At 37.7% G+C, this 24,392-nt stretch overlaps 2 protein-coding genes across 3 annotated transcripts; both read left to right on the top strand.

Annotated features, from left to right (window-relative positions):
* The first annotated feature begins 1,163 nt into the window (after positions 1 to 1,163).
* Positions 1,164 to 8,686, top strand: LOC113107772 (proline-rich receptor-like protein kinase PERK1). Its single transcript, XM_026270471.1, has 4 exons — positions 1,164 to 1,411; positions 5,848 to 6,210; positions 6,460 to 6,565; positions 7,538 to 8,686. The coding sequence occupies exons 1-4, from the start codon at positions 1,345 to 1,347 to the stop codon at positions 7,542 to 7,544; spliced, it is 543 nt and encodes a 180-aa protein (XP_026126256.1). The 5' UTR covers positions 1,164 to 1,344; the 3' UTR covers positions 7,545 to 8,686.
* A 5,961-nt stretch (positions 8,687 to 14,647) lies between these two features.
* LOC113107771 (PR domain zinc finger protein 2-like) lies at positions 14,648 to 23,127 on the top strand. Of its 2 annotated transcripts, XM_026270470.1 has the most exons (4): positions 14,648 to 14,818; positions 16,358 to 16,434; positions 16,589 to 21,040; positions 22,238 to 23,127. In XM_026270470.1, the coding sequence occupies exons 2-3, from the start codon at positions 16,416 to 16,418 to the stop codon at positions 21,028 to 21,030; spliced, it is 4,461 nt and encodes a 1,486-aa protein (XP_026126255.1). In that variant the 5' UTR covers positions 14,648 to 14,818; positions 16,358 to 16,415; the 3' UTR covers positions 21,031 to 21,040; positions 22,238 to 23,127. The 2 variants fall into 2 exon arrangements, with proteins under 2 accessions (XP_026126255.1, XP_026126254.1); XM_026270469.1 differs by lacking the exon at positions 16,358 to 16,434.
* The last annotated feature ends 1,265 nt before the right edge of the window (positions 23,128 to 24,392 follow it).

The following is a 24,392-nucleotide window of genomic DNA, read 5'->3' as shown; positions in this document are numbered from 1 at the left end:
ATCAAAGAATACAACAAATCCTTTGCTAATGCTGTTTGCCCAGTCCTCATTCTGAACCAAATCAACTGAGGACACAGGAAACCTGATTAAATTAGATTACTCTATTAAAACAATGTTCCCAATAAAACGTTTTGTTTGACACATTTTCACTAGAGAAACGGGAAAAGGAAGTTTACCTAATTGTGATACTGTCAAGACTTTATATCCAATGTTTTAAATCACACAGCCTATAGGCCTAGACATGAACATTTAATAAATAACAGGAATGAACCTAAATATGTTTTTGATTAATTTATTATTTTTTAAATGTGCTGCTATTAAAATTCATAACTAGCCTCAGTCTTCAAGAAATGCCCTTTTTCTGTGTGGTCTTGTTGATATGTGAGAGTGGATTGCTGTGAGACAGTAGGAACATTGTGCTCCTGTAATTACACAAAGTAGCCACTAGATGGAAGCATTAAATGGCGGCATTCACACCCAACAAATGCCTCACATTCACAGGCCATTTCACACTTTTTCAACGGTTGAAAATAATTCGGCGTCAAGCAGGCTATTTTTCTTGCTCCAATTCCTCAGAATCATAAACTGATGTGCTGGAGGGTTTTGCATAGGCCTCGTGGTAGTAGAAAACTCTTATTTTCAAGCGCAATCTGTCCATAATTACATCCTAAATTCACAAATTCCCATAATCTAATATACCTTAGTCAGGGTGTGCGCCATATTTAATTTCACACAATTACTACACAACGTGGCTATAAAGGACAGCCATAACTGTTACAGTCTGTACAACAGTAGGCTACTGTCTTAAATCACATCTAATTTTAGTTTTTTTGTGGAAAGCCATATTTTCAGAAGTAAACCATTAATCAGACTGTCTAGCAATCACAACCGTTTATATTCAAATAAGAATAAATACAGCATATCTAACGTGTTCCATAAGATTGATATATGTATATGAGAAAAATAAATGCAACGGTAAAAGTAAAAAAAAAAAGGAATATAAAAAGGTGATATTGAAGCTGTTTTCAGGTTTATATAGTCAAAGAGAGAGAGAGAGAGAGCAAGACAGATGTACAGAGATTTAATTTAAGGCATAAGGGGCAGGACCACCTATACCAATGCCCAGCCCCCTCACCCTCACCCTCTGAAGAAACACTAAAGCACATTTACTCACTCTCACTCTGGCTCTCAGTGTCTATGTCCAGACTGCTGCTTCAGACCTCACCACCCCTTTCCATTCAGACCAACTTTGAGCCACACTTCTGAGCGTGTGAGCCAGCATTTCATCCACAGTCTGCTGTGCACTTTCAGGAGCCTCTTCACGAACAGTGACCAAAAGTGACCATGGTGAGGATCATACTACTGCTACTGGTCACCCTGACGGGCCCTTTCTGTACCTTTACCCAAGCAAGTAAGTAAACACACATACAGGGAGCTCTGCTTTCTTTCCAACACTCTGGCCATGCTGTCCATCTGTTTCTAGCCATATCCTCTATTCATGATTACACTAAATTATGTTTCTCTCACTCTCGCTCTCATCTGAGTTGTGTTTTGGCTTTATATGTGAGTATATAAAGGAAAAAGATGTGTTATAATGGTTATAATGTAAAAAATTTTACATTATATATTTTTTTCTTTACTTAGATCATTAATTAATTGTAGTATTTTAGTGATCAGCTACAATATATACAGGGTTTTCAGTGCAAGTAAATGAACGTAAAAAATCATCTTTACATTACATGCATCTATAGATGTTTCAGTGCTTTTCTGTTCATGATGAACATTATCCATACATCTAGGCCTGTGCTGATAAACTGTTTCTCTCATGTGGACCTAGTGCTGGGAAAATGATGTAACGGTGCAATGATTGTAATACCCATTTTGAGTTAGTCAGCACTGATCTACTTCTCTGTTTCTTTCAATCTGGGCAGGGTTACACGTGCATTAATGCTAGAGCCAACTCTATATTTAAGGGATGAAATCAAACATTTAGTACACACAGGCTGGTTACATCCGAGGAGGCCTGAGAGAGAGAAAAAGAGCTCTTTCTCTCCCTCTCCTCAACCCCGTCGCTTATAACCATCTTTGGCGGGGTATCAAGATTTCACCCCTCTCAGTTTGAGGGGCATGTACGTTATTTTTAAACTGCAGGGCCTTTGACTCACTGCTCAGGGTTGGTTACAGCCCTCTTAACATCCCATTAAAATGCTCAGCAAGTTTCAAACTTTGGAAAACTTCACTCCCTGCGATCAGAGAGCATCAACCTCTCCAGACTTCCTTCTGTCTCTCTCATTCTTTCTTCCTCTGCCCTTTGTCTCTCTTTCTTCCTGTTCTCCCAGTCTGTTGGTGCCACTCCCTGTTCTAAATGCGGGCTTCATCAGACTGTTAAACGTTTCTGCTACTCCTTTTTTTAGGATCCAGCATTGTTTATACGATTACTTTTGAGACATAGATTAATGTTGTTTTGTGAACTTTTTACCTTTTCAGAAATCTCTTAAGTCAGCCTGGTATGTGTTGTGTGTGTTATGAATAGAGTAATGGTAAACTGGCACGTGAGAGCACATCGAGGTATTGGGTGTACTGACCGTTAATTTAGCTACGTGAACCCTAAAACTCTCTCAGGGTCTCTGACTGCTACCACAGACTTACCCCAACTTATTTACAGTGCTCCTCAAACAACTTCATATTCAACTTAAGAGTGCAAACAGAGTTTTGATACATCTAAATTAATTTGTTCCGCTTGATCTTTAGCTCAAAAAGAAATCAAATCCAGTCCTCATTCTGAATCAAATCAACTCCTTAAAGTGCTGTCTGATAGAGATTACCCTAGACTGACTTTATTGTTATGTATTTGAATTAATTCCATACAACACAATATAAATTATCTTCATAATCTAAATTCACTCTTTAACAGTGTTGTTATTGATAACTTAAAATCATCCTTGGATGATTAGGATGTGTGTTAGCATTGAGATATTTGTTCCCTGGAGATTGTGCGTGTGAGAGCCTAAGTATGTGTATGTGTGCTGTTGATAAGAGTGAATTTTCACTTGCTATGTCCTTTACTGCCCACTCATAACGTGCCATGTGATGTGTGTGTATGTGTGTGTATGGCTGAAGGAGGGAATTTGTGTTTGAGATTTTCTTCACTTGTTCTTCCTGAACTAAAACATTCCAGCAGCATACTCCCTCACAAATTGTACACACACACAAACACACACACACACACACACACACACACATACTGAAGCAATATATTGAGATTAATCTGATAGACTGGAAGTAATTAGTTTGGGTAAAGGAAGATCAATCTTTCCTCTCTGTATTCCGGCAAAACAATTCTGTCTCCCTGTTTAACAGACACCCTACACTGGCCTCTTGTGCTCTATTTCCCTTGTTCTCTGCTCTTTTCCTCTATATTTGCCTTTCGTTTTCCTTGTCTTTGCCTTTTATGGTTTCAGTTTCGTCAGGAAACTGTTTCAGGCTTGGTCATAGATTTGATCATCTAATGGGTGGATTTTCACTGACACACACATACCTGCTCTAAATTTGTGGGTTTTGACTCATTGCAGTCTGTAGCACAATGGTTTGTCATTATATTATTTATCACTGCCAATCCACCCTACACAGGACAAGCGATTTGGTGATTGAATGGATGGACTGTTGCCAAAGTCCATGTTGTATCCACCTTATTTTTCAATCAGGTAGTAAGGTATTTCCTGTGAATGTGCGAGACTTACGATTAATTAGCCACAATAGGTAAATAAGTACCTTTTTAATCCTCCTTATTGTCCAATGCAAAAGTGCATAACAAAGTGCAGCAAACAGTAAAACCATTTGCACTAGTGTGTTTATGATTCAGTAGTACATTTAAATAATACGACAACAAATTCCAGTTTGGCAATAAATTATGGTAAAATCCTTAAGGTAAAAATGGATGTGCTTTCTCTTCTTGCGATAATAATGTGGATATCAGTCCGTTTGTCCAGGTAAACGAACTGGTCACTATTGTCACGTCTCTCAGACACGCTTTCACATTGTTTGTCAGTTAACATAATGAGTGGCCACCACAAGCCGCTGTTCCCCAATAATGATGGACTGACTGGACATTATGCTTTACATAACTTACAGTTACAATCGCTGGCCATGCAGCCTAACAGCTTGCTCTTTCTCCGTGCTCTGCTCCTCCCATCACATCGTGTGTATTTATGTGAGTGTGTGGTAGTGGTTGGAGGGAAAGAGAGCCATACTTAGAACTAATTGTTGGGGTCTCTAACATAATGAGCTGATTGTTAGCTGCAGTCAACAAGAACATTAATATAAACACACAAACTGACACTTACACACATACACACAGGACAATGTGATCTCTGACCACACCCCACACTTAAATATGTTTCTTAACTGGACTGTTTTGTTTGAATGTGGCACTAACAGTGACAGATTTTTCTGTCCGTCTTTCTATTGCTTTTTGACACCCACTTATAATTAAATAATTTTCTACTCTCACGTAAAAGTTCTTAACTTGTTTGAATGTTTTATTTTGGGAGGCCAGTTAATTAGGTTATATAAATATGGATTTAAAATAACAAACTGTGTGGAAACCTATTATTAAAGGGATGGTTCTTCCAAAAATGAACGTTCTGTCATTTACTCTCCTCGTGTCATTCCAAACTTGTATAACTCTCTGCTCTGTGGATTACATAATGACAAATTTAGCTGGTTGTTCTTTCAGTGCAGATACATGAAGGAGACACTTCAAAAATAATTCAAAAGTACCATAAACATATCATAAAAGTACAACAAAATAAAACTGTTGTAGAAGCCATTTTTACTCAGAAATAAACAATTTAAACAATTAGAAAGAAACTGCAAGTAAGGCTATTTGTGTGATATTGCTTACATATATTAAATATATTAAAATGTGTCATATTTTTTCATAAAAAAAAAAGAGCGCCAGGATATTCTTCAGAAATTTCCTTTTAGGGTTCTACAGAAGAGAGAGAGTCATATGGGAAACTGCTCACCCTCATGAGTACATAATGACACATTTTCATTTGGGTGAAGAACTCCTTTAATTCCAAACTGCTGAGAGTGTCTGGGTCACATAATCATCAGTAAAATACACAATTTTCTCCATAAAACTATTACTAAAGATGCGAAACAGTAATTTGCTATTCATCCAGAGCTGAAGTGCAATGCATGCTGAGTTTGATATTTTAAAGTGTGTAGCTCAGCAGTTGAGGTGGTGTTATTGTAAAGGGAGTTTCCCCTCGGATCGCCAAGAGAAAGTCTCTAATGTGAAGTCCATCTGGATTAGACACGAGCACAGATCTGAGATCAGTTTTTGCTGCGTCTCTAATGGTTGCTGAGGTCATTGTGAGGGATGCAGAAATATCAACGATCAGCCCTGAGGAAACACGCCATTTTTGCTTTTTTTCTCCACTGCTTCATTTCCTTCTGTGCAGTTATTGCAGGCTCCACCCAGGAAGTGAGACAATTAGTCTGGCACTCTGGCTGAAGGTATGATGTAGAAAGGAAGTGATCTCATTAGTTTGGAGCTATTGGGGGAGTGGCAGACAGTTTTTGTACGTAAGTGTCTAAGTGAATGTGTAAGTGTGTGTGTTTACTAAGCTGATGGAGAAGGCCGGAATGTTCTTGCTATTAACGGCAGGTCATGAGAAAATTCTGGCTTATCCCATCCAATACAACCACTGGAGAACCAAAACACACAGCAAACAGCATCAGTGGAATTTCTCCATTTATATCCGACTCTCTCCTCTTACGTTGAAATGAACATCTAAGGGTTTCTGATTTTTATGAACCGTTTTGTTGTTTTTGTGCCAGGTACTCTGGTGGTGCTAACAAATACTGATTCAACTTCAGAACCAAATCTTGCATCAGATCCGCCTGTTTCCACAGCCAAAACAGTGGAACCAGCTCCTCAAGATGCTGTTTCAACGCCAGAGCCTGCTCCTCAGACTACAAAAGCAGCTGCCTCAACAGAAGTGCCAGCGGTTTCCACAGCAGCACCAATGATACGTTCAGATGCCCCATTAGCAATAACAACCCCAACAGATACAGCACAATCAACAGAAGCTGGACCTAAAGGGACAGCCGGCCCTGAAGCCACTGTCATTGCAAGAACAGAAGAAGCTAGGAAAACTGAAGAAACAAAATCAGAGACAGCAGATAAAGAGGAGGATGAAGGTTAGATATACAATATACTCACAAACATACAATGTAAATATTGTTAGAGTAAAGGCCTCTTCACTCCATGAACGATAAGTGTTTTAATCATTCATCATTCATCAAGAAAATTGTACAAGTTGAGGTATGGACTCTGCTATTATATTTACATTTAGAACAACCTTTAATGGTGTGAACATAACTTCAGAATGTGTGTGAGTGAGGATGAGCAGCCATTGCCATGATACCTGGTGATTTTCCTCATTCCAGGTATGGCCACAGGACAGTTGGTGGGGATCGTAATCGGTGCATTGATCCTAGGGATTATTGTCATTGCTGTGATCATCTTGGTGGTCAGAAGAATGGGCCAATACTCGTAAGTACAAGAAAATAAATAACATTTTAAGGTAAAATTAAATTTTTACAATTATTAATTAAAAAATATCATTAAGAGTTAGTTCACCCAAAAATAAAAGAAAAATTACATTATTTTCTCACCCTCAAGTCAATTCCAAATCTATATGATTTTCTTAGCATTTTCAATTTCAAATTGTAAACTTCAATTTCAAATTGTGTTTTTTTTGCCCAATGGAGTCCAATGTTGTGTTAACAATAATGTTTAACAGATGTGGCTGGCTGCTTTAGGAACGTGTTCTCTATACATGGCTGAGGTGAAATTTTGCATGCTAACGGTAAATGCTTTCTATGTTGTAGGACTGCAAAGAAACGAAAGCCTCAAAAACAAGAGAGCATCTTGATCTCTGTAACTGTCTTACTGTTTCATTGATAACCCATATGAATTAGTGTAACCCAGTTGCTCATAAAATGGTAAACATGTTAGAGCTTGACAAAACTATGTTGCTACTCTAAGCAGTGCTCTAACAGTGTCCAACCAAATGGCAAATATTGGAGAAAAACACCACTGAATCATTCAGAGATCAGAATGTTAAACAGGGAAGTGACCTCATAATGGGTATGTTTGTACATTGTACAAATGTACTGTTTAAAAAAGTGTAGCAACACAGTGGTGCTCATGCTATATTATTTGTGGTATTAACATGGTGTGACCCCCCCCAAACAAAATAATAATAATAATTTGGTTAAATAATAATAATTAAATAAAATAACCAATTGAATTCATATGATCTAAAAAAATACTTTCTAGATTTTCTATGTTTGGATCATAGCTGAGTCAAACTTATGAATAAAACTCATAAATATAACTGAAATACCCTATTAATAGACATTGTCATGTAATCTTTGTCTATGTTTCATGAATACAAACTCATTTGTGTCTGATTCTGGTGTATTTGTGCTAAATTGCGTTTCCGCTTTCCTTATTTCCCAGCCCCTGAAAAGAAAGGCACGACAGGAAGAGAAGAAGAAGAAGAAGAAATCCGGGAAGTTCTGAACTATTGTTCTGATGTCAAAATCAATGCAAGCAGCACTCTCACCATCCATCCAGGACTGTACGGGGAGCAGGAGAGTGTCCCATCCCCTGTCCCATTAAAAAAAGATGCCCTCCCACATATACGCCATCCCAGTGCCCACAAGTCCCTTTATTTAGCATGAAAAGTCTCATTTATCCCAACACTGGGAGGCCACAGGTAGTTACAGTATCTTTTTTTAATGCATATTAGTGTAACAGGAGAATAAATGAATGTTGAATTTGTGAAGGGCCTAATAAACAAAAACAAAAAACAGCTGCCCATGCAAGCAAAAGCTTGTATGTTTTTATTCCACTGAGTGTAAAAATCATACAGAAAAAAAAAATAATTTTTCTTTTCCCCATTCTACAGATGTGTCCAATAGGACTATGACGCATTATGAACAGTCTATGAACTGTCATAAGCAGATGCTGAGGACACATTCTGTTCTCAAGATGTGTAAGCGGCATTAACTAAGAAATATTCTTTTTAATTATGAGTTAAGGGGAGCAGCACACAATAAGTGCTTGAGATTTACTTGTTTGAAGTGCATTAATACTGAGTGCCGGACTGTGCTGTTCTTAACTGTCACCCATTCCAAAAGTGACATCATTTCCTCTGGAACGCATAAATTATTGTGTGTTCCAATCCGCTTAGCTCCAGCGCATAGCTGCTATTGGCATGCATCTTTAAAATCCTGATGTTCCTCAGCCTGACTACATCATTTTAACAGCATACAGACATTTTGCATGGTATATTTGAGTTGTTTGCATTTCTTTTTGTAAGTGTTGGGGTTTGCGTTTCTTTCTCGATAGCATTGCTATCCTGGGCTTTGCTTTACGAGATCAGTATTAGGTGCACTGAATTATGAAGAATACATTTATATTGACAAGACACTGCAGTTGTTTGCAACGATATTTTGTGGTTTTGGCTTGCCAGATTCCTCTTTATTTTCTGTTATTCCATCATCTCATTTTGCCATTTGATGTCAGAATACAGTTTGTCTTTGTGTATTGTTTTTTTTTTCTTTCTTATTGTTCAATCAGTTTCAATAAAAATGTTCAAAAGTATGTTGGGCTGCCATATTGTGTTGTTGTGGATCCCAGATAACATTGTCTCTTTATTCTCTGTTTACTTTTCAGCCCCTTTTACTTAGCATTCCAGCTATTCACACACATTTACGCCCATGGTCTCTTTCTCACACAAACACACACCCACACATTCCCTTCTCTGTCTCTCTAATCCCTTAGGTTATAAAGACTGTAAAAGACAAGGGAGAGAGAGGAAGAGATATGCAGAGTCAATGAATTAAGGCATCTTTGTAAATATGACTATGTACTTAAGTGACCTCTTTGGATAAGTAGAGTAAATAACATGAGAGTACCAAACAACTGCCCCCAAAACGTATTTGGACATTAACTTTCATTTGGAAGTGGTATTCATTTTTCAAGTATTTCAAGTACACCTATTGTAGTATAGTTTGCTTATTTTTGTCCTCAGATAGTTCTCCAATATGATCATTTAAAAATCTAAATTATATATATTTTTTTATAAATATTTAATTCTATCCTTATTAATCAGAAAGCCCTCTAACCAAATTATGACAGCCACTTCTGTGTGTGTGTTTGAGTGGGTGAGCATATATGTATGAGGCTGAATGTGGTTTTAGGCAGTAGCCCAGCTACTCTCTCTCTTTAGCTATGAACAATGGACTCTTTTAGTGGGAGACTCTCTCTGACGTCCTGCTCACAGTCTGATCTCTGTAACCGTTTGTTTGTGATCCAATGATTTCTACATTCCTAATGAGAAGGGCACTTCCTGACTAGTAAAAGTCTGCATGTACACTCACATGAACACATAGAAAAAGCGAGAAGCACAAAAAAAAAAAAAACACAAAACAATGTCTGGATATGCACACACGATGAAATACAAATATATACATGCCTGCAGAAAATCCTACAAAGTCTTGTTAACACAGACACACACACATAAACATGTATGCTAAACTTAAAAAAATGACCTAAAGTGACCCATATCCTATGTGTGTCACAGAAGAATGTGAGTGTTCAAGGGAGGACAGCTAATACAGCAACCTCATGTTTACTTCAGAGCCTGGATACACACATATAAGCAGAGTCTCTCAGTGCGTCTGGTCACTCCCCAGGTCTCGAGAAACACTCACTCTCAGTCTCGTCCACTCTCTGTGATATATTTGTAGGGAGTACAGTACCAGTAAGAGACTGGACTCATCTCTATAGCTTCACAAAAGAATCAAATTCACTTACTGCTGTAAAGCAGCTCTATAGCAAGTCAAAAGTGAGTGTTATTCTACAGCTCAAGTCAGTTCACCATTGATTAAGTTCAGTTGCATAACTATGTAAAATTCGTCAGTTACTGTATATACAGTGTATATATTTATGCATGTACAATATGTGCGAGAGCCACTTTGAAAAAACAAAAGACACACAAGAGTAGTGTTTTACATTTCTCACATCTGTGTGTAGTTTGTGTACGTGGCTAATTATTTGATGTTTTTGTGTAGAGTTACTATGCAAAAAAATGTTTTCAAAGAAGTTGCTTTTGCAAGACGTGTGTGACGTTTTGCATGTGAGAAATGTTAAAAAACTGTGTGTAAGCATTGTGAAAAAAAGAATATTTATTGAGTTACAAACTTGAGTCAAAAACACGAGAAATGCTCGTCATTATGTCATTTTTGAACTATCCCCGTTGGCATAATGAAATGAGAAAAGATTGTTATAGTCAACCGATTGAATTATCAGAGCCAACAATCTCTGTGTAAAAATAACATGATGCTGCTCACTTTATAAAGTCATCCCCCCCCCCATAAAATAATGGATTACCCAGTAAATATAAATCTTTAATATTTTTTTATTTTGCAATTTAATATTTTGCCTTCATCATTATTCAAAAAACACAAACAAATCCCCCCCAAAATTATAATCAAACACTTGTAAATGTTAGAAATTAATAAAGGGTTCTACATTCATGTGTTTGTGTATGTGTGTGTGTGTGTGTGTGTGTGTGTGTGTGTGTGTGTGTGTTAAATGCCATCTAAAAGTACAGTACATGAGAAGCTGATGTCAGGAACCAGGCTGACATTTGAATTTATTGGACAGCTGAATGCTGGGTGTGTATGGATGTGTTAGCATGTTTGTGTGTGTGTTGTGTGGGTGTCAGAATGGAGGCTGTTTAGCTCACGTCTGGTGTTCTGTGATATGTAAGTCTCTCTCCCTCTCTTTTGTTAAGCAGTTCTTTGTGCCATGTGGACGGAACCTGCATTGTGTGTGTGTGTGTGTGACACTAATGGCAGCTCAGAAGTGCCCATTGTTTAATGCGTCTGTGTATGTGTGTGTGTGTGCCAATGGTCAGTAGTTGACACAAACATGTTATCTACAGCATAAATAAGTGTCCTGTAATTTGTTCTGCATTCATGTTTGTATTTTCAGCACATGAATGAAAAATAGTTTAAAAAATATATATAATGGCAATTACATTTTTGCTCTTGTTCGAGACCCTTCAGCCATCTATGCATGCACAAAACCCCATGAATCTCACAAAAATGTGTATGCTGTGAGTCTTTGCAAACAAATCAATAAAAAGTTAATTCATCTAATGGAGAACCCTTCATTTATGTAAAGTGTATTTATATATACTGTATAAAATATCATATTATAAGTCATGGCAAGTCATCCTCTTGTTTTTCTGGAGATAATTTACAAAATAATCCAGGATGGCTAGTTTTGTGTGAAAATAAAATGAACAGTTGGAAATAGTTATTTTTCAATTCCTTCTGGTGCCACAATGATCTTACAATCTCTGTTCAGATCTAGGATGCAGTCATTATCTTGTAAATTAATCAGCGCTGTGTTTTTCTACACACAAGATTTCTCACAGCTTTACTTCTATGGTGGAAATCAATGGACATGCAGATGGAGACTGGCTGAAATACTGTTTCACAGATTCAAGAATTATCTCACTTTATCCCACACATTTTTGAGTATCAAATAAAGAAATAAAGAAATGAATATAGTGAGTAATGAAGCAACCTCAAAAGTGAGTTAACAGATTATATAAAAGGACTGATGACTAATTGAGGTTTCATGAGAAAATTGTGGGATTTTGAGTAATTGCTACACTCTCAGAATGTATTTTTACAAAAGCTGACACTGGGGTGATACCTTTTCAAAAGGTACACTTTAGTACACTAATATGTACACTTTAGGTACGGATATGTACTTTTATGGTACAAATATGGACTCTTTAGGTACAAAGGTGTGCCTTTTAAAAGGGACTGCCCCAGTGACCACTTTTGTACTTTTTTCTAAGAGTGTAGTGCTCATAGGTAATAGTGAGAAAATGGTGAACACTCAGTTCTCAGATTCTCACTCTTATGAAATAGTTTTGAGCATTTACCTTTTATTTAATTGATCTTTAAAGAAATGTATTTCCACTAGGTTGCGTGTGTGAGAGAAACACAGAGAGAGACCGAAGCAATTTGTGGATTGTTTTAAAATGAGATTATTCATACGGTTTAAATTTTCATACCCCGAGCTTCTACATAAAAAAAATCTATATGAAGAACTAAAATCTTCTTCACTTTCCTTAGGAATTACCGTTTTCTCAAGAGCAATGAAATAAAATGAAAGTGATAGGGGGCAGACTTTTAACTCACAGCCATATAATCTACTGATCAGGGGCGTTGAGGTCACACATGACCTCACTCATTAACATACGGGAGAATACGAAGGGTACACGCTGTTCTAACACAGAAACACATTCTAACGTAAAAGAATGTACAGTACGATAGTGAGAGTGTGAGGGCGGAAGGCAAATGATGGAATAAGAGTGGGACAACCCGCAGATGAAGGATGAGTAGGTGAAGATTAATGCAGAGTAATGTGTCAGTTCTATAATGGGTGATTGTTGAATAGTACAAAAGCTCGCTGACCACAGATACCAAAAGCAGGTCTATAAATTCCACAGATGGCCCGTATGCTCGAATAAGACCTGTGATTTTACACTACACACTGGACACTGATGTTTCCCACTCCTCTTTAGACAAAAATGTGACCCAGGGTCCTACTTGTTGAGAGAAACATGCATAAACATACACCAACACACATATCAGATCTCAGTTTGAGGAATAATCCATTGGCTTCTATTATATGTTTCCTAATACCCTCTCAAACATATTGTAGTGAGCATATCCAAGCTATGGAGCTCTCGATTAATGCATCACTTTTTCAGCACAGAATCTCAAATCAGTACAAATTGGGACACAGCGGCCTCTCGTGGTCACTTGTATTAACTACAAGAAAGTGAGTTTTGTCACTGGACAGACTGCTGCATCGTATTATTGCTGATATTTACCATTACGCCATTGAATTAAAGTGTTGTTATTTCTCAGAATGTCTATACATTAACATGAACACACACATACTGTTAATAAAACTCTGTGCCCCTTTCCTTTGCTCCTCTTTGAAAAAAATATTTATATAGCGTAAAACTTTACATTTAAATTAGGAATCGAGATTGTAAGAGATCAGCTAGCAGGGAACATTTCTAGAACTTTGACTGATGTCCTGGGTGCGTTTCCTAAAAGCATCGTTAGCTAGCAATGGAGAAACGCACCCCTGGTTGTGAACAAACATTCTTCCAGTAACTTCCAGTTATCTGGTCTTTAATAATGTTCTAAAAAAAAATAGACTAGTGTTTCAGAGAACGTTCAAGAGTAAAAATCCCTCATTGTTTGCAAAATGATTAACATTTCTGCAGTGATCTATTGCCTACTCTCGACAATGAGGCTATCATTTGACACATTTGATGATGAAAACATCGTAGGTGTTGTAGTCTATAGTTTGGAATACATTTGCATAAATTAAGTCATGTTTACTGTTTATATAAAAGAATAATGAAACAATATAAATGTATATACAAACAAGCAAACTGGCTATATTAAATGTTAAATTATAGCCTATTAGTTATATGCTTAAAATAGTGGTCACCAGCCTTTCTAAGCCCAGGTTCCCTGACCTCAGCCTTTATAAAGGACAAGACCTACATATTGAAGAACTGATAGGAATAGACATCCCAGTTTGTACTTCCAATTTAAGGCTTTTTATTTGGTATTTTAATTACTTGTTATATGTTAATTACTTATATATGTATATTATATTAATGAATATATATATATATATATATATATATATATATATATATATATATATATATATATATATATATATATATATATATATATATATATATATATATATATATATATATTATATATATATATGTCAGAATGGTCTGACCCTTTTTTTGGCAACATAACACACACATGAAACTAAAGCAACAAGTTTGAATGGGACGCAAATTCACTCTCTGACAGCAGGTGGCGCTTAAGAACCAGCTGCGATATAGTGTTACCTTGGTTACCGCTGTAAACAAAGCAGAGCTGCTCTTTATACTGAGATAAGAGAAGAAAATGCCATTATCGCATCAAAACTTTTCTCAATGCAGTCCCTCATTTTCGTCCTATATTTCGAGCACAGTGAACAGTGCGCTTGTTCTCTGTCTTTTAAGGTATTTTATATTCTTTGCGCTTGTCTTCAGCGTCTCTTACATCTGTTGATGTCGTGTGCAATGTATTTTTCTTTGTCACTGCCCCAGTAGCTCCCGAAAATAACAGAAAAATAATAATAATAAAGTAATGCAATGTAATGCATTTTTTTCAATCAAATGGTTGGTGACAACTGGCTTAAAACATTAATAATATTTATTAATGACAATCTATTCAATACCTGTATAATATGGATGAGTTTGTTGTTTCACTTTTAAGGAATATGACTAATATAAACACTATTTTTTCACGTTTTCATGCATTCACATTTATAAGTGAAAAGTTTAACAAAATAGGTTACCTTAACACAACAGTATTCCAAACAAAATATTGTTTCTAGATCTCTAGTCAATAAAACATTCTCCCTGAAAATATTTAAGTGCATGCAGTTAAAGCAAAATGGTAATTTGTTGTCCTTGTGCTTCACGTGTAATATTTCATGTAACTATACAGGTGCATGATATCTCGCACATGCGCCTTGTCATCAGTGCAGTCTGCAGTAGCGAGCGTCCTGCGCGTGCCCACCAGACTCAAGCAGCGAGGCGTCACAACAAAGCTGGTAAGCAATACACAGGTATAGCCAATTTAATGCAGAGACCAAAGGGCATACCTAATCAAAATCATGTGGCGTGAAATGGCTCGCCGAAGCTTCGCGATGTCAGTCTTGTTTATGTTGTCTGAGAGTCAGCACTGAGAATAACCATGTGTGCATTTTTATTATTTTGGTGCATGCAATAACGCCGTAAATACCCCAGCGATATACAGGCGCACTAACTAAATGGATGTCGAAGCACTTTAGCATGAAGCGTGTGTCTCTGCCTGTGACCTTCTCGTCTGCGCTTAGCGACAGTGCCAAACGGGGTTTGTTTTATTTAAAGAGCTGTCAGACACCCGCAACATGTGCGCCCTGACTGTACACTAGACAGGTTTGCGCGATTATATCCATTTTAAGCAGTTTAATCTATTCGACGATAACATGTACTTATGTTGTATAAGTGCGTAATTATTTGCGCACATGCATAAATCTAAAAAGGCCTGACATTATAAACAGCCGCTGCATGGTAAATCGATTCCCCGCATATGTACAGCGGGAATGCGGCAGTTATGGCTGCATTACGTTATTTCTTGAGCATCGCAGACAACGACTCTGCCTGGTTCTGTTGCTATTATGTTGATAAATTGTCAGTTTACAGAATTAGGACGCCCTGTGACCCTAAGAGGCGTCTGTAAAATGAGATTATTTATTATTATTAGCTTAGGTAAGTTTATCTGACCCCACCCACACCTCCACAGTGTTACAGGTGGACTGCAAATGAACAGCAGGAGCTCACTTTCTTTTGTTCTTAATCTTCAAATGTTTATTCCAGTGTGGTTGTGACACCACTTAAAAACATGGATGTTTTAAATGTCATTTTTGATCCAGTAACATGATCACAAATCAAATCATAAATCGAGACATCTATTGTAAACTCATGATGACAGTGGACATTTAGTAATTTCCCCTAGCTAATTTTAATTTGGTTAAACTCAGCCATTTTACAAAGATCATCAGTTTTCCAAATGTAAGTGTAGCCTACCAAATTAGTAATTTAAATGAGTTTCTTTTGTATGAATATCTTTGCATTATTGATCATTTTATGTTGAAGGTTATGTTGAAGGGCAGAGTAAGTTTTCTTGAGATGTATTTTTTTTATTGTATATATCTATATACACTGTATATAATATAATTGAACCTTATTTATTTTAACCTTATTAACGTAACCTTATATTAATTAACCTTTGTTTACTCATTTTCAGACATGAAAAGAAGTAATTTGATTACATTTATGTGTATGAGTTTGTCCTGGCTTAGTTTAAAGGTCAGATGAGAGTGACATTGCAGCATACCATGAATCACCAACTGCACTCTGTCACCCAATTAGTTAATTATCTTGAACACAAACATAACTTTTAATAAATAAACTGTTTAATATTAATAGAGATTTCACTTATGCTTTGTTATTTTTATGCTTTGCTATTTTAAGTTATTGTTGTCTTTGAGTGCATAATTACGTCATAGAAACTGTCAAGAAATATTACTGTATTTATTTCCCCTCAGCAAACAAGGGGCCTCCTTTACATACCCCAGAAGAAACATTAAAGAGAGCAGTTAAGTGATGTGGAGATCAAATGAAAGTAAATAAAAAAATTCTTAATTTTTTTAATTTAGAAATTGATTTCACATATGTTGGACAATATTGCACACATAGTAGATATATTACAACACTTATTTATTATTTCAGCAAATAAAAATTCTTCATTGTGTCACAGACATGTTCATATGTTTCAGTTATGGAAGAGGAGAGGCCTAGTATGCCATCAGAGGTTATTCTCCAGCACCCTGAGGTTCAAGATGCCCACGCTGATGATACTGCACTTCACAGCATCTCGGAGCCAGATGAGGAAGAGATAGAAAAGGGGATAGGAGGAGGAATAGGTGTGAAGATGGACAGCAAAGACAAACAGAACGGAAGACAGACTGTGTCCCAAAATCTAGCTAATCAAACCTGTCAGACAAGTGCAACTGAGTTGCCTTTAAATGACACTAAGACTGACCTTGAACCTGGTAGTAAACCCCAGCGTAAATTACCCTGCCCTCGCTGTGAGAGAAGGTTTGCGACTAGTCAAGGCCTGCAGCGTCACATACAAACACATGCCCTTTCAACCTGCCACACACAGCGTTTTAAATGCAGTCGCTGCAGAAGGAGTTTCAGTACATTGTTTAGTCATCGGAGGCATGAGAAAAGACATGAAAATAGAAACAGGAAGACGGTTGATCTCACAGATAACCCTTGCACTGCAAGTCAGAATGTGCATGGCAGTGCTGAACCTCTGAAAACAGCATCACAGAACCCAGAGCCAAACAAGTGCATTAATGCAGCTGATGGTGAACAAAAGGATGATAAAAACAGTGATGCCAAAGCCGCACATGTCTGCAAGTACTGCAAAAAAGCATTTAGGACTCATACTAGTTTAAGGAGACATCAGCGCAGGATCCATGAGCGCCATCTTCTTCCTAGAGCAGTTTATAAAAAGGTCAGTATTATTCAAGAACCTGAAGGACAGCCGCTTGTTGAGATGGCACAAGACAACCATACTGCTACCTCACAGTGTGTAGAAGACATTGATCAGGAAAGGGAGTACATGGTTGACATCTCCAGTAACATTTCAGAGAATCTCAGCTTTTACATAGATGGGAAAATTGTCTCCACAAGTGCTGTAGGTAACTGTGAGGTGATTGAGATGAACTCTGGTGGCTCTGCTGTGATCGGATTAAATGCTGTTCTAATCAGTCCAGCTCAGATTTCACAAGCTCTTAAATTAGAAACCATTACCAGTAGTTTTACCTCTGACTTGTCTGGGCAGTCTTCAACCAGACGCAGGACATCTACACCACCTTTACTCCCACAAATAAAAACAGAATTAGAGTCTGAATCCATCTTGAGTACCTCCTCATCTTCCTTGTCATGCTTGACACTGTCCTCTACGTCTGGAGCTCCGCTGGTCACTGCTCATTTACCTCAGTGCATTGAGACAGTTGCCTTTAATGAGGAAAAAACTGTCCATCTGTCTCCCAAACTCAAGCAGATCCTTCAGAATCAGGATGGCAGTAAACTGGCATTTGCATTGATTGCTGATGGCCAAAAACTGGGTCCTCCCTTATCCCTGACTGTTTTACCTGCAACAACAACTAGATATAAGAGAAGGACAACCTCCCCTCCGAGCTCACCACAGAAAACCCTTGATGTGAATATAGAAAAGCAAGATCAAGATTCTACAGAAGCAAAGAAGTCAAAGTTGGAGAGCCACAGGTTGGGCAATGAAGAACCTGAGCCTTTGAATTCACCTATAGATAGCTCTGATGGAGCTCCAATGCAGCAACAGGTATTGCCTTTGGACTGCTCTGTATCAAGAACAGGCGGAAACTCTTGCAATCAACAGCCACTGGACCTCTCAAATTCTGTGGTTAATCGAGAGAACAGCGAGGCTTTAGCAGAGTCCATCCTGGACTTAAGTATTAGTGGAAAGAGTTCAGACTGTGACTCAGCTGGAGTCTATCTCACACAGCCTGCTTTAAGGAAGAGTAAACCTAACTCTAGTATGCTTCAGAAGGTGCTAATGAATGAGTATGGTGGGGAAGATGTTCCTTCCGTTGAAGCTCCAGCTGCTGAAGGTGTCCTCAGTGTCCCTGACATAGCAAATCTTGCAGTTGTGGCAGTGTCTGATGCAGGTCCACCAAAACCCGAAAAGTTTTTGTTTGAGTTGGCTCTTCCTCCTGCTTCAATCAATCCAACCCCTTCACTGCTCGCTCCAGTCAGTATCCATCCAGTTACCCCAGTCCCACCACCTCAGTGTTCACCTTCTTCATCTCCAACCTTTGTGTCCTTTCTATCAACTCCCACAGTGGAACCCAGTCAGGACATTCAAACTCTTCATTCAGCCTTTGTGGTATCTGAAAATGTAGCTACCACAGGGTCTGTAGAAGACTGCGCGGATAATTCTGTACATCTTTCACAGGGTGATATGAAAGTGACAATCCCTGGCTGGGGGTCCTCTGCTCCTGAAGGTCTGGAAACCCTTATACCTGCAGTCCCTTCACTGAGTTTACAAAGCCCTCACTGGGTTGCTGATCCTGCTGTATGTGAACTAGCTCAAAGAACATTGGTTGTAGACTCTGTATTAGCTTCTGATGCACAGATATTTTCTTCATCTCTGCCTGGGAACCAGTCCAACGTCACGTCCTTGGCTTTTCCTCCAAACACTGTTGTTATTGAGTATACAGTTGCAGTGCAATCAACAGAAAATATTCTTCCAGCTCTCCAACATAATTCCCTTCCATGTCTCTCAGATATAATTCCTGTCGATGCATTAGAGCAAGAACCTCATGTCTCATCTGAGCCACAACCTCTCAGTCCTGACACCACCCTATTACCTGAAACCTCCACACAGTCAGCCCCAACAGAGCAGTCAACAAGCTCTACAGATAGTAAACTGACCCACACTGCTTCCACCGGTGCTGTTGAAGCCGAGAGCGATGAGAATGGACAGGAAAATGTACAGTTCTCTGATTGTTCTAAGCAGGAAAACAAAGTTGAAGAAGAGTTACCTCCCTTGCATCCTTTTTGCAAGAACTTCATGTGCAATGTTTGTGAACAGCCCTTCCAGTCCATGAAGATTCTTAGTCAACATGTTGGTGAGCACTCAGAAGAGTGGCCCTATAAATGTGAATTTTGTGTGCAGTTGTTTGAAAGTGACACAGGTTTGCTGGAGCACCGTTCCAGTTATCATGGCATTGGTAAAATTTATGTTTGTAAAGCATGTTCTAAGGAATTTGCTTTTCTCTGCAACTTGGAACAGCATCAGCGAGATCTCCATCCTGGTCAAGAGAGCTCACACACCGAAGCAGTACATGGTAAGTTAAGGCCTGAAAACCATAACAATCCCAAAACCGACATGGCTGACCTAGGCCTTCCAGTCACAGAAATTAAGCAAGAACCTGACAACACAGCCTTAAAGGTCGACAATGATTCCCTGGACAACACTTCTGAGGAACTGTTCACAACAATTAAAATCATGGCATCTGGAGGGGTCAAAACAAAAGGTCCAGATGTACGATTAGGAATTAACCAACATTACCCAAGTTTCAAACCGCCTCCTTTTCCATACCACAATCGGACACCATCTGAAACTACGGCAGCATCGGCCACTAACTTCACCACCCATAACATCCCTCAGACCTTCAGCACAGCCATTCGTTGCACCAAATGTGGTAAGAGCTTTGACAACATGCCTGAACTGCACAAGCACATCTTAGCCTGTGCTAATGCAAGTGACAAGAAGCGATACACCCCTAAAAAGAACCCTATACCACTTAAGCGGTTTGCAAAAGCGCAAAATGGGGTGTTATCACCTGCACGGATTGTTAATGGTAAGCAAAATTTCTCGCAAAAGGTCAGCCAACCAAGAAAACTGAACTTTCATGAATCGCCAGTTAGGATAAAAATGAGTATTCTGAATAAGAAGAAATCTCAGCTGGTGCAAAGGGGCAGACCTGCTGGGGGAAGAAAGGCCTTTGCTCAGGATGACCTGGGCCTTTTTGCATGTCCTCATTGTAGGAGAGAGTTTACATACAATGCTAGTTTAAAGAAACACGTAGCTTTTAGCTGTCCCATGAGACCGGCCAGTAGAAACTCCAAAAAAAGAGCACTCAGCATTGTTTCAGCACAGGAGAACAACGGGAGCCTTCGCAGACAAATTGCAAACATGAGCGCAAAGCCACAAGTGTCAGACCATGAGCCAAAAACAATAACAAAGAATCAGATCATTAAGCAAAATGCAGCAGTTGATACCACTCAGGATTTTAGGTTTAAAAGATCTACCATTCTGTCAACATCTGTGGTTCAGTCTAGTAAAAAGGGCAAGCCTATGGAGCTAAAGAGTGGCTTTATGCCACAGCTGGCTTCAAAGCAGATAGTCATCTCATCTGTCGCTCAGGTTAACTCTCAGGAGCCAGGTGTTCGGGTAAATGTTTTAAGTAGAAAAATGGAGCAGAGAGTGGGTGACATGAAGATACAGCCCAGAAGAGAAGAGCGTTTGTCTCTGAGGTTGAGAAAGAGAGTAGGGCCTATTACTCGCAGTGTGCAGCAGGCCAGCACCACAACAACAGTCCTGAAACAGCCAGACAGTCACAACATCATCATGCACCCTGTTGTTCTCCAAGTCAAGAAATGAGACTTGTGAAATAATTAGGGGTGTAACGGTTCACAAAATTCACGGTTCGGTTCGATACGATTCACTGATGTCACGGTTCGGTTCGGTACGGTTCGGTACGTTTTAGATACAGCAAAAAGAAAAAAATTGGCTACAAAGTATGTTTTTTGTTTTTTTTACATTGAACAATGATGGAGCTATTCTTTACCCATCTTCTATGGTGTTTTCTTAGCAGCATACTGTATAAAACAAAAACAGCTCCTTATAAAAAAAAAAAATGAAAATGTTATATTGTTGTAGTAGTTATGAACAAATACAAAGATGTAACTTTTTATATGGAACTCTATAACTCTTTATATTGAGTGTGTTTTTACTCAATTGGTTCTCTATAGGGCTTATGTTTTTTAGAACAAAGCAGGAATTACGGTCTGGCTGAAATGGGCTCATGAAGGAATATTGTAACGGGGCTAAATTACATTAAGAATGTTCTTAAAACCTGCGTTTTCCACTACAGAGTAAGGCGCTCGCTCACTCAGTACGCGCTGAAGGCTCGTTGCAAAATGGCTAAAGGGTCTTTCACACAGGACGCGATATGCACGGCGCTGGACCCTGGGCTCAGCGTTGCCCTTCAGATACCACGCGATTTGCGCTGCACTATGCCAAGAGCAAAGTAGGTGGAGTTTTTAAAACTGCCCGTGCATACGTTCTATTTATAACAGTTCTTCTATCTAATAACGTGCAGGCCTGTTAATTGTATCGTAGTACTGCTCAGGAAATTCCGACACAGTACAGTACTAGTCCATTTTGATTACCGTACTTGTTTGGATGCCCCGATCGATTGGTAAAGTGCACCCAAACACCAGACCTGTTGGTTATTGGAGGATCTTCTATTTGTTGTCTGTTAAACGCATTGGCCATTTTGCAATGAGCCTTCAGCGCGTACTGAGTGAGCGAGCGCCTGACTGAGTAGCCTAACATAAACATATAAGTTGGTGTTTTTTTTTTTTTCTTGTTCGGGGGTGTCAGGGGCGTTGCCTGTTACGTCGTTTGGGTTATTGGGCTACCTTGTTGAACGCATATCATTATATTTCACAATTTTTAATTTATTTTCCAAATATAATTAATTAGTCCAACGAACCGTTCGGTACATAATGCGTACCGCGTACCGAACCGAAAGCCTCGTACCGAACGGTTCAATACGAATACGCGTATCGTTACACCCCTAGAAATAATAATAATAATTAAAAAATATATATTATCGATGTCAATTATCTGTTTTCTTAAAATGCCTCCTTAATGCAACATTTATTTGTAAATATGAGCCATCTAAATATTGGACACTATTTAAACTTAAAATGATGGCTTTTTAATTTATTGTTTCAAAACACAGCAGGCTATAATTTAGAACTTCTAAGCATTATGAAATCCCATTACTGTCCACATAATAATACATCAACATATTAACTTCTCATTTGTAAATACATTTGCTGTCTGAAAAAATTGTAACGTGCAAATACAGGTGGCGATATTCCTGGATACCTGTGCTTTAACACACCTGTGTGTGGTTTTCAAATGACCTTGATGAGCTGGTTTAGGTGTGTTAAATTAAACCCTGAACTCATGCACTTTTATGCTGCAGTTCGTATTTACCTAGTTTTGAATGCATTGCAATACAATGAATCCATTACTACTTATTATTTATTAATGTAAGTATTCTATGTTTAAAAGAAGGTGTGTTCAGTGGGCTTCACTGGAGCACATATATTATCATAATGGCTACTCACTTCTATTTTTGTAGACTGTGTTAGTTGTGTTTTATTGAATAGATGCAGTCTAAACTCTTCATGCATGCCAGAGATTTCATGTTGAGTGATAGTGTGAGTGTTTATATATCAGACTCTGTACTGTAACAAATGCAGCAGCAGCAGAAAAAGAAGGGTCAGATCATACTGCATACTTGACAACATCTGCACCTTAAGGATTAGGAGAAAATTATATTGTGCTCACAATAATATGTATGAATATACACTACTCAAATTTTGGGATCAGTAAGACTTGTAATTTTTTTTAAAGAAGTCTCTTATGCTCATCAAGGCTGAATTTATTTGATAAAAAATACAATAAAAAAACTGTAATCTTGAAAGTTTGTATTAAAATATAAAATAATTATTTCTATTTTAATATCCTTTAGATATCATTTATTTCTGTGATGCAAAGCTGAATTTCCAGTAGCCATTACTTCAGTATAAAGTGTCACATGATCCTTAAGAACTCCTTCAACTGTAATATGCTTATTTATTATTGGAATTATCAATGTTGACAACAGTTGTGCTGACAAATATATATATATATATATATATATATATATATATATATATATATATATTATTATTATTATTATTATTTTTATTTTTATTTTTATTTTTTTTGGAAAGTGCGTTACTTTTTTCAGGATTCTTTGATGAATAAAATGTTATAAAGAACAGCATTTATTCAAAATATAAATCTAAATCTTTTGCTATCAATTTAACACATCCTTGCTGAATAAAGGTTAATTTTTTTCAGAAAAAGAAAGAATACAAATTTACTGACCCCAAAGTTTTGAACGGTAGTGTATATTGTTAGAAAAGATTTTTATTTTAAATAAATGCTCTTCTTTTTAACTTTTTATTTATCAAACAATCCTGAAAGAAAGCATCACAGGTTCCAAAAAAATATTAAGCTGCAGTTTCCAACAAATATTAGAATGATTTCTGAAGGATCATGTGACACTGAAGACTGGAGTAATCATGCTAAAAATTCAGCTTTGCATCACAGGAATAAATTAGATTTGAATATATATTACAATAGAAAAACATTATTTTACATAGTAATAATATTTCACAATATTACATTTTTCCCTGAATGCAGTTTTGATGAGCATAAGAAACTCCTTTAAAAAACATTAAAAAATCGTTCTGATCCCAAACTTTTGAATAGTAGTGTAGGTCAAAAGTCTCTGTATTTACTTTTTTGTGCTATCCTCATTGAGGGCAACAGGCCGGCATATAGCTGTTGGTCTACGAGAATCCCGGCTCGAGGACTTTTCCAGATCCTGCACCCCCCCCCCCCCCCCCCTGCTTCCTGCTACTTCTGCACTATCCTAAACTAATAAAGAAAATTAATGAAAAAAAAGAAAGCATTTTTCCATTAGATTTGGAAATGTGCCCCTGAAGACAGTTGTTAAATTTGCACAAATTTGTGTCCTGCTGAGTGAAGATTCTGATGGTAAACATGGTATTACTATACTATATATATATATACTATATATACTATACTTATACTAAACAAAAGGCCTGGAAGGGCCAATGATATGTAAATCATTATGAAGAATAGATGCAAAG

Source organism: Carassius auratus, chromosome 8, assembly GCF_003368295.1.
Source record: "Carassius auratus strain Wakin chromosome 8, ASM336829v1, whole genome shotgun sequence".
Lineage (NCBI taxonomy): Eukaryota > Metazoa > Chordata > Actinopteri > Cypriniformes > Cyprinidae > Carassius > Carassius auratus.
This window is presented reverse-complemented; position numbering and strand designations above follow the sequence as displayed.